The sequence below is a fragment of the Hesperophylax consimilis genome, chromosome 9 (genome assembly GCF_061612785.1).
Source record: "Hesperophylax consimilis isolate HC1 chromosome 9, BYU_Hcon_1.0, whole genome shotgun sequence".
In the NCBI taxonomy this organism is placed as follows: domain Eukaryota; kingdom Metazoa; phylum Arthropoda; class Insecta; order Trichoptera; family Limnephilidae; genus Hesperophylax; species Hesperophylax consimilis.
The window spans coordinates 35656045-35668051 of record NC_142844.1 but is presented as its reverse complement, the minus strand read 5'-3'; the positions used below and the strand labels follow the sequence as shown (position 1 = coordinate 35668051).

Here is a 12007-nt window from a genome sequence, read left to right as displayed (position 1 = left end):
TAAATTGTAGGTAGTTGACCCCTCCAGGGTTTTAGGGTCATATATGACCGGGTGTCCATATTTTATAAAAGTTTTTTATTTTTCTATGGCACAGAAATAATTTTTTTTAACATTACGGAGAAAAATAATAAGTCTTTTTCAGTATGCCTCAAATAGTTATACTGGAATCCACGAATAAAACAAAAAAATAGCAAAAATGAATCATTCATATTTCGCTATCGTAAAAATAGATTTAACATTAAAAATTATTTCTTATTTTTTATTATATAAACGAGGTAAAAGTGAAGGTACAGTTTTCTTAGAAATATCCCAAACTAAACAAATGTGTTTTCAAAATATCAAGTTCTCTCAATTTTTCTATGATTGGAGTAAAATACGTTATCATACGTCCATTGATAAAGATGTTTATTATTGATTCACTGGCAAAAAGGAAATTGTAGATAGTTAACCCCTCCAGTATTTTAGGGTCATATATGACCGGGTGTCCATATTTTACAAAAGTTTTTTTTTTCTATCGCGTAGAAATACTTTTTTTTGACAATATAAAGAAAAATAATAAGTCTTTTCAGTTTGCCTCAAATAGTTATACTGGAATCCATGAATAAAATAGAAAAATGAATCATTCATATTTCGCGCCGCTATCGTAAAAATTGGTTTAACATTAAAAATTATTTCTTATTTTTTTATTATATGAACGAGGTAAAAGTGAAGGTACATTTTTCTTACAAATTTCCCAAACAAAACGAATGTGTTTTCGAAATATCAAGTTATCTCAATTATTCTATGATTGGAGTAAAAATTAAGTAAAAATGTGGTTAGCGGCTAGTTTTGACAACATTTTCACGTTTGATATTAATATTTTATTATTTAGAAATAGTAATGTTTATTTTAAATACATACACCGAAAAGATAAATATCTAGTTTCTAAAACAGTCTTTGTTTTTACGGTAAAAATAAGATGTATATAGCGCATTTCAAATTCACAGAAAACATTGCAAACAGAACAAAAGTGATGAAAGTACTGAAGGGTTAAACAAATTCGTTGTATAATAATAAACTAGTAGTTCTTGAAAAGTAGACTTCGCGTCCAAAAAAGTACGTTTCTAATTTTCTCTTATTCAATAAAAGAATCAAAACATTATTTGACAAAAAGATTTGTAAGTAAGAAGGTAAGTACTTAAATACCTAGGTTAAGGTACCTTATTAAATAATAATATTTTTATTGAATTAATAACTGATAGCCAACAAGGTATCATAATATTTTGAGCATCTTATAATATTTTGTCTCCCTCTTTTCTATTTGTATCTCTTTTTGTCACCAATAAGATGTTTTCTTCACTATTTGTCTCTTTCCCTCATTGTATTTTCTTATGTATCTGTATCTAATTATAATTAGTTAATACAATAGCCCTGAAGAAGCTTGAGATAAGCAAAACCTTGTTGGCTGTCAGTTATTAATTCAATAAAAAGTGGTATTACAAATTGTGCTTTTTCATTTAATAATTAATAATCATTTAACATTTTAAAAACAAATCTTTACTATCCATTAAAACGGCTACCATCTTGAACCGGCACAGGAACGAAACAAACAAATTTACTGACAGATGAAGTGCTAAATGGTCAAGTTACGACAGGTCTTTGATGGCCGATAAAATAAAATAAAAACTCTTTTGAAAAATCTACGCGCGCAAATCCCACCCACACATCTTGTTTGGGCAGGTACCTGTTAGCTTCAGAAATCAGAAACACGCGCGTAGGCACTAAAAATAGCCGACTTAAATCATGTGAACGGTGAATAAAGTAGTCGAAGTTGATGAAGACGAAAAAGTTAGTCAAAGAATCCCACTCACTTTTTTTAAAAATTGGCTTAGATATTACAAATTATTTGAATTCTCTCGACAACTATAAATACTAGTCTCATGCCAATGTAATAATTATTACGTACATATTATTACCACATATTCAATTCCTAATGCTACTTATACATATGCGAGCCGAACTGCCGAGCTGAACCTTTCTCAAGGGAAAGGAGCGAAGCAACGCCGCTTGCTTCGTTCCTTTCCCGTAATTCGTGGCTCGGTTCGCGTTTCGCTCCGCAAATGTATACGTACAATTATGTTGCTTATACACACGCGAACCGAACTGCCGAGCCGAACCATGACTTGTGAGAAAGGAACAAAGCAAACGCAGATGCGAGAAAAACGTAATCACTCAATTCATGGCTCGGCTCGCGTTTCGGTTCGCTAATGACTACTTGAATAGACCTAAAGTACGTAAATCTCTGAATTTATTTGTTTATATAGATAAGATTGTCTAATGCGGGCGGAGTGGACTTGACCTTCAAAACAAGAGGAAGGTCACACTGTATATACACTGTTGACGGCCCCCCGTGGTCGAGAGTTAGGGCTCTCGAATAGCAATCCGAAGGTCGCGGGTTCAAATCCCGGCATGCGCAAGTAATTTTTTTCTGTTTAATTTGTATTATTTCACAATGTATTCATCTTAAAAACATTATACAGGGTGTATCAGGGTGTAACAGTGGTGACATGTGGTGAAAATATGAATGATACATTTTTTATTACAAAAAAATGTTACCGGACAGCAAAGTGCCCATAAGATTTTTTACTCCAAATGTGCTAAGGAAAATCTGGTTAAATTTTGTCGGGTACGTGCCGATACACCCTGTATAGTATATTTGTGATAAATAAGTTCCAGAGTGGAAGATACTCTCAGTATCGCCCTGGTGTAAGACCACCATTTAGAATTAAAACTTTGCTTGAAATGGCTTTAGCAGTGTTTGGTGACCAGATCTGAAAAGGCAGGTACTGTCCCACCTTCCTCTCCCACATCTCCTTCCCCTCCCCATTACCTTCGCAACATCATCCGCTTGGGGATGCAATAGTCTCACTGGCTCCAGAAGATTGGGAGCAGTTGGGACTCACAAAAAATTATAATAAACTAGCTGAACGTACCTAAATATATAAATAATAAATATTATATTAGATGTTTTCCAAATGCTTATTTATGAAATATACCTATTGGAATTTTGATTGATGTTTTCGTTAATAAATTAGTGCAAATCTTGTAAGTGAAAATTAAACCGCTTTCCGACCTCCGATCGCGCTGAAACTCAGCAGATAGACTCGTTGTAGATTGTGTCAATCACATACACACGCGGACTTATATGCATTTCTCTGAAATTGGATGACATTACAGCAGTTATACGAAATAAATGTCAGTCCTACCCTACCGGGATTTGGCTCAGTTGTTAGCTCGATTGACTCCAGTCCCTGGGGAGGAAGGTTTAATCCTCAGTCAAACCAAAAAAAAATAATAGAATTTGGCTACTAACCGGCCCAAGAGATGGAGCAACTAGATAGAAAATTTAAAATAGATATTATATTAAAAAAACTTTTTCGGGTGGATTTATTTTTAATACCGAAATGTAATATGTATACATGAATGTATTTAAATAAAAGGATGGATTTAGTATTGCTATATATATTTCATAAGGATCAGAAATCTTGAATATATAAATTACTGATTATTATAATTTGAACTCTTGTTATCGCAAAGGAAAGGCCTACCATAATTGTCAAGAGGTCACCGAAATAATATGCTTAACATTAATAGCCGAATGTTACATTAATACACGTGAAATATTATTCTTAAGAAATCTCACTATTATTATATCATAAAACAAAATAATCATCACACAAAAATCCAGGTAAAATACAAGTACGTAGTTTTACTACAATATAAATTTGTACAAAGGAGTTCAATAAGTTTGTACATAGCCCAGCCAATAATCTAGGCAAAAAATCAGCCCTAACTGGAAAAATTAGGGGAATGTTGAAATTTTGCATGTTAAAAGTACCTACATAAGGGAGTATTTTCACAAAAAAAACTCGCTCCTCCTCCGCTTGCTTCCCCCCAAACATTAAAATGTAGGGTTCTACCAAAAGTATTATATCTCGAAAACTAAAATATGAATCAGAAAAACAAATTTATGGATGAACTTCTTACAAAACTGCCAAAAAAATTTATTATTTGAATATTTTTGTTCTGTCTGAATTTTTCTATTTTTGTTGTTATCTGAAGAGTACAAAAGAAGTAAGTGGGTACCATCAAAGTAGTTACGGAACAATGTGCAGTGAGTTTTTATCCCCTCGGTATCACCTCACCTTTTTATTATCCCCTCGGTCTTTACAATAATCGACAGCTAAAGCAATCTATGGGTAACTTAATAGAATAATATTGTGTCATCTATGGGTTCATGAGCTCATATACTAATATCAAGGATATCACAGTATCAGTTGAGATTGTTGTTGATATTATCTCCCTAAATGATTAAATATAATAGTTTACCTTGTAAGCTTCGAATCCTGCCAATTTTTCTTTTGATAAATATCCGGTATCCATTATGGAGAATCATTAACAGGTCAGTCTCAATCTGCAACAAAATAAATGGGAAAATTATTTATAAAATATGTATATTACGATAAATAACGTAATATTTATAACTTCTGGTGTACCACAAGGGTCAAATATTGCCCCCTTCGCTTTTTCTAATATTCATTAAAGACCTTGGTTCAAAATTAAACGGTGATTATGCTTTTTTCAAATTTACTTTTGTTTCCGATCATCAACTGCTTCAAAATGACTTTGTCACACTCGATAACTGGTGTAATGTCAATGATATGGACTTAAATGTTGAAAAATGTTACACTTTAAACATCACTGGAAATAGAATTATAAAGGATTTTTTCTATGTTATTAATAATTATAATCTTTTAATAGTGTCTTCCATATATCTGGGAATCACTCGTGATTCTAAATTCATATTTGATGTACACATTAACGACATTAAGTGCAAATCACTTAAAATTTATTCGCAGAATTTGTAAACCTTTCAAAGACCCTCAATCAATTTTAACCCTTTACAGTGCTTTAATTAGAAGTAAACTTGAATGTGGAAGCACTATTTGGAATCCACATTACTCTAAATACAAAAAAATTGGAGAATCTATTAAAAAAATGCAAAAACTTCAAGATCAATGCATTTAAAATTAGAAGGCAATTGACTTATCTAATATGTTTACACAAAAATAATTCACGGCCGCCTTGATACTGCATTATGTCTTAGCAATATTGTTTAAGACGACTTATAATGTTTTATATTTTAAAATAATATCGCCTATTTTAGCCTTGTGACATAAATGCGTCGACTATATTATAAGATAGAGTGTGCTGAAGTAGACATTTTCGTCGATAATTTATACGGATTCAGAAAAAATGTTCTGCTGTTGCTAAAAAAACATGTTGCGCTACTTATATTATGTATATTTTTGTATTTTTATTTGTGAATGTATATTTAGATATATGAACATTAACGTATCCTATGTCTGAGAAGATTTGTGTAATTGTTTAACCTATTTGTGAATTAACCGAGTTTTTATAACTGGATTGTTGTTGTGTAATTGAGATCATCTGTAAAAACCCAGTATAAATAAAGTAACTTAATAAATTCTGTGTAATTTCCATATGACCAATATCTGAGTTTGTTGCTTTTCCTCAAGCAATTATACCGTATTCTATAATGGATTGGCTAAGTGCGTAATATATTGTTTTAATTTGTTATTTTTAAATATGTTTCTTATGTGCAGGAAAATGTGTTTCAACAAAACTTAAAGTGGGGCAGTACTTTTAAACTTGGCAACAATAACATCTGTTCACTAAATAAGTATTACAAAGTACCTGTGTTGGCTTATCAGCCACAATAATAGGGTGACCATATTGACAATGATAAGAGGGATAGAATGAATAATTATTAACATAATAATAATAAATATAATAAACATTATATTTTGTTTATTATATATTACATAATAAACAAAATAATTATAATAAAAATGAATAAAAAGAATTTGGCATTCTCAGACTATAAAAAGATTACCATTCGTTATTTCGGCTACTGGCATTATACCTAAAATCTAATACGCCTAAAATTTAGGCGTATTAGATCTATCAAAAAAATTATATTTAAAAATGTCATTTTAAATACATGTAGGATAACGAAAGATTTTTTTAAATATTTATGTTGAGGGATCAGTAGGATTTATAGGCCCTGTTAGGAGTTATATACCGAGCCGAACCCTCTGATATGAAAATATCCGGAGTCGGTGAATTATTTTCCCATTTGATCTCTGGTGAGTTGACGGGTTGTTCTTGTATTGTTTTGTATTTATTTTGCTTATATAATGCACTTGCATAATGTTGATTGACTAGATTTGTGCAAAAGTGTGTGGAAGGGGTTTAGTTGTTCCTATGGGGAAGATTTAACCCGGACATAAAATCGGAAAAAAAACAAATGAAAATAAAATAAGTATATATACTAATAATATTATGTAAAATAACACTACATTAATTTATTAAAACTTTTTTTTTTGCGTAAATAGAAACTTTATTCAAGTATCTAAGTACTAGTATGTAAGTTTCGGGGAACCGAGTCAGTGTATTAAGCTTCAAACGATTGAATTATTTTAATAACAGATTTCTATTCATTCTACGACATGTGTAGTGAATGAATAGGATAGAATCCTACTATGTATCCCAATCCTAATCTAGTTTTGTACCTAGGTTGGGATTCTATGTAACTCATGAGTGCTGAATTAATTGGAGCCAAATTGAATTATTTGAGCTCAATAATACTCAATATCTTGTACACTGAACGACCCATAACAGCCTAACATTCATTACAGCCTGTAAATATTGTATGGTTCATGACTCGAAGTAGAAACACAAAACACAATCGAAAAAGTTTCAACCTTTTGCGCGACTAAAATGTTTTAAGGCGATGCACTACATCGTGTAATATTTTAAATGGAGCCGCTATCAATAACACCCCTTACGTAGATGGCGATAAGGTTTAAATTCCCGTTTAACACCATCCGCCTGTTTTGATTTATGCAAGAAAAAAACATGGCCAAAAAGTGCCTTTTATATTATTTTGTGGATGTTCAGGCATAAATATTTAATTTTTTTCCGATCGTTTTATAAATAACTTAATTTGCAACATTATACAGTAAAATCATAGCCGAAAATGGGTTCGTAAGAAGAAGATTTTGAACTTTAAAGAAGTTATCATGGGCCTTATACATTATTTTTTTCTGGGCTTATAAAAAGACTATCTAAAAAATACTCGATTATTTCAAAGGCCAAGATGTATTCTACTCGCAGTATTTAATTAAAGCATCTGAAACATTTCTAGGCGACCAAATTTTCAAACCAAAAAAACACGATTTTGCATTACTACGTATTGCATCGCCTTAATTTAATTTTTTAAATGTGAATATCGCAAAAGAGTACTACTCCGAACCATCTGGAAACCAGTGAGACTATGGTAACCCCAACTGGGTTATGTGTGAGGCTGAAGGTAGTTGGGAGGGGAAGGAGTTGAGGAAGAGGAAGGTGGAGAAGTACCTGGTTATTCAGATCTGGTCGATTTTCAATTTCAATTCTGAATGGTGGTATTACATCGGGGCGATACCGAGAGTATCACCCACCCTGGAACGTGCCGTAAGTATAGGTACTATATATTATATTAAAATTATAAATTGTGAAATATTACAACTTGATCATGTAAAATTTACTTGCGCATTCCGTGATTTGAAACCGCGACCTCCGGATTGCTAGTCGGAGCCTTACCCCCGCGGCCACGGAGGCCGTTAAAAATGGGGATGGAATTTGATTATATAGTTTTTGAAGCCAATAAGACTTTTGGAATTATGTAGGTACACAATGTGAAATAGTTATACATGGTAATCGTTACACATAACTTTTTTCAAACCTGTAATGTTAATAATAGGCTGTACAGCACCCTTGAGGTGATTTTGCATAAAACAGCGCTATAAAAATCATCCAAATTATTATTAATAATCGATTAAAAAATAAATAAACTATTATTTTTTTTGATAAATTAATGTTTTTTAAAGACAAGATTTTATTTATGCATAGCACAAAGGATAACAATTATTTTTATAAGCAATAATTGTTCGCCTGAAACACTCATCCACATTGAAAAAATCTCCTGATAAAAAATACATGACGCCAACGGGACATGTCACTGTAAAATAATATGTAAATATGTCATATGTCCCGTTGGCGTCATGTATTTTTTATCAGGAGATTTTTTCAATGTGGATGAGTGTTTCAGGCGAACAATTATTGCTTATAAAAATAAATAAATAAACAATTTTTTTTTACTATAATTTAAAAAATATTTTTTTTTATTTGACTGATTATTTGAGGATTAAACCTTCCTCCCCAGAGACTGACTAGTGAACCGCGCTACTACTTACGCCAAATCTTGATTGGATGGTGCCGAGTTTAATTTCGTATTTTAACCGCTGTAAATTTTTATGTGATCCAATTTTAGAAAAATTCGTGTTACGCCAAAAGTTAAAAGAGTGCATTGTCATCGACATCGAGTCCATATGCCGAGTTTCAGCTCATGTCGGCAAGTGGGTTAAAAAACACATCCAATGATTCCATTTCATTCATTCATTAAAGAAAACAAAATCAAAATTTAAATAGATGTACTAAAATTTAAATTTCTTTCATAAACTTAAACGTGTTACTGCCCATTTAAAAGACTCAATAATGCATTCTTGGCATAGTAAGAATTACCATTATTTTGACCAAGTGCGATCTGAATTGCAAATACAATCGGTTAAGTTGCATACGTGTATTCTAGACACGCACAAATCTTCTTTTTGTTCCATTTACTATCACGAGACTGAGGCCTCATCCTGGTTTAACGATTTTATTAGATGATTTACTTGATTTTGTTAACGATTTTTCAATTACTGTCACAACTTAGGTTAAGAGTGGTAGATTCTCTCAATATCACCCTGGTGAAAATACAAGTTCATAATATTTATTTTTAATAATATTGATTACATTTTATGATTTTGACTGTCCAACTAGGAAGGATTCCCTTTTTAGGACAGTCAAATTTACAGGTTTCAAGTTATCCTAGACGAATACAGGATTTAAGACTAGCTAAAATAAGCATGTTTAAACGAAGATACACAAAAAGATACATAAAAATACATAGAGGCGTTCGTGATAAATAATTTTCAAATTACATTTTTTAAATATTGAAGACAATATTAGTGATTTCTAAACGAAAATCTGAAACAGAAAAATCAGAAAAGGAAACGGTCACATCTGGGACTCGAACCCAGGACCCTTGTCTTCTAGACTTACATTTTTTAGTATCATTTCGGAATCAGTCCTACCTAGATACAACAACCATGAATATAAACGCTACTTTAAATGGATTGACTAGATTTTAATAGCCAGGTACATCCCAATCTTCATCTTCGTCTTCCTCTCCCCACTCCTCAGCCTCACAACATGACCCAATAAAGAACACCAATGAAAAATATTATGTATTTTTTAATGATAAACTAGTGAATATAAGACAAGGTTTTATATGCATAACAAATTATTATAAGCAATAATTAGTCGACGTAGCTCAGTGGTCCAGAGCACCTGACAGGACATCAGAAGGTGTGGGTTCAATTCCCGTCGGCGGCATTTATATGGATATTTCAGGTGACTAATTATTGCTTATAATAATTTGTTAAAAATATTACGGCTTAAAAAATCATACAGATCAACAAACGCTGATTCTGAATACATAAGTTTTATTAAAGGTATATAATTGTATCTAGAATTTATAAATCGTCATTTAAAAATGAATAAAACACCACCACATTAAACCGCCCTGTTTGGTTGGCACGACTGAATCTTGACTTTTGATTCTGACGTCACGAGTCACATTTCATTATGGTTTAGTATTTTCAATTTGCGTGTATTTAAAAGATTTTATTACTGTTGTTTAACAATGTCGACCGAATTGAAACGTTATTAGGGCGCCTATAATTTATATTTTAGAAAATTAATGATAAGCACAGGTTATAATTAAATTTTAAAAGAATAAATGCAGTTGAAACACCAAGGTGTGATCAAACTTACAAACACAATATAGGTTAAATTTGTAGCAAACATTTATTATATCACTTAAATTCAACTATTGTACTTGCATCAAAATGATCCCCGGCACAAAATACAGTTGACCCAAGTGATAAAGAAGCATTTTTCTTAATGCTTAATTTAATGGCGTAATACCATTTTCTTCACAATAATGCAGGTTTTGGAACATTGATAAATTACAATAAAAGATATAAATTTGTTTTAGAGCTAAAAGAAATTTATATCTTTTATTGTAAATTATGACGAGCCACAAAGTAAATGCTTATTACAAATATGCATTGATCAATTGTTTAACAGGTATTTTTGCACTTTGGTATAATACAATAACAGTAGTGCACAGATGCTGACATTTTACCCACTGTTCTTCAGTACTAAAAGCGGTTAAACTTAAGAACAAAAAAGTCTTGACTTCCGACGCCGCGGCAGCCATACAAATTGGCTGTTAAAATAAAACGTAGGCTTTTGTGACTGGTGACGTCACACATACAAATCATTGAGAAGAACCAGATTTGGTGCGTTTTGATGAGACCGAAAAATGAAAACTTTCAAATTTTTTTAAAATATTAAAACTAACTATAAAAAATTACAATATATTAGAAGGCATTATTGATAAAAAAAATAAAGGACTGGACTTCCTTATTGGGCATGCTAAGAGTTCACAAACAGACAAACACATTCTCTGCAATCCAGTTAAGGTTCTATCTACCATTATTCTAATTCCAATTCTTTTTACTACCTACTTGCGTTCACAAACACCTCACATACGTTTTGGCTTAAAATGGCTAATAAGCACTATGTAGCATAATAATAATGTTACACCGGGCGAAATGGGCACTTTACGGATATGAACCGGGGTACTCAAACACGTACTTATAAAGGTACTCATCATGAACACTTCAGGTCTACATATAAAAGTTTAGGATACTCCAAAAGCCTTGTAACATTTCATTACTTTGATGTTCGTGATGGGGTGTAGGTACTTTCGGCAATATGCAAATTTCGATTCGCGGGAATTCGTTGCGTGGTTCGGAACCATTATTGAATGGAAGCCTTTCGGGAAACTTTCAGAATTTCGCCATTCCTTCCTAATGCAAACGCGGAAACAGCGCATTTAACGAATATTTCGGAAGCGACGAAACTTTTTTAAATTCTTTATTTTGGCTTTCACCCATTAGGGGTGATCTTTGCCATTTACAATTAACATAACGTAACATATATAAACCAAATATAACATAAACATAACATACTTAACATAAACAGCACAGAGTTGGTAACAGTAGGTTATCACAAAATTATAAAAATAGGAACCTGTGTACAATTGGGCGCTTTTCGTTATTTAACCAAAGATTTTTCTAAAATTAGTAGCGTTTTTTTTTTAAACAGAACTATGAAATTGGTAATTTTATAAACAAACACAGCATATGAGAGTAAACAAATGTGATTATAAAACATAAAGATAAACATAACACAAACATACCATGAACATAACATACACATAACATATCATAAACATAAACCTAAACCTACCATAAACATAACATAAACAGAACTTAACAAAAACAATACAGAGCTGGTAATAATAGGTAATAACAAAATTATAAAAATATGAACCTGTGCACAATAGTAGTGGGTGTTTTTTGTTATTTAAAAGAACAGATTTTTCCAAAATTAGAAGAATTATTTAAAAAAAAATAGTACTATGAAATAAATATAAACAAATACAATAAAAGAATCAAGAAAAATATACAAATACATAAAGAATAGTGTTTTAACTCAGTCAAAATATGCAGAGTTGGGATTAGTGAAAATAGATGAAAATGGGAACCTGAACAAATGAATATAAATGAAAGTGAAAGAAATTTGGTTTATATTTATTATTATGGTTAGATATTAAGGCCATTTTTATAAATAAATTTTGCCAAAGCGACGAAAGTTACTACGAATT

The 12007-nt window shown here is 31.5% G+C and overlaps 1 protein-coding gene across 1 annotated transcript in view; it reads right to left on the bottom strand.

The window, feature by feature from the left end:
- LOC149421272 (ethanolaminephosphotransferase 1) overlaps positions 1-12007 on the bottom strand; it is a 60985-nt gene that overhangs the window by 10807 nt on the left and 38171 nt on the right. Inside the window, exon 2 of the mRNA XM_089635921.1 lies at positions 4369-4453. Coding sequence (XP_089492047.1) covers positions 4369-4422 — 54 coding nt within the window. The 5' untranslated portion in view covers positions 4423-4453. The remainder of the gene's footprint in view (positions 1-4368; positions 4454-12007) is intronic.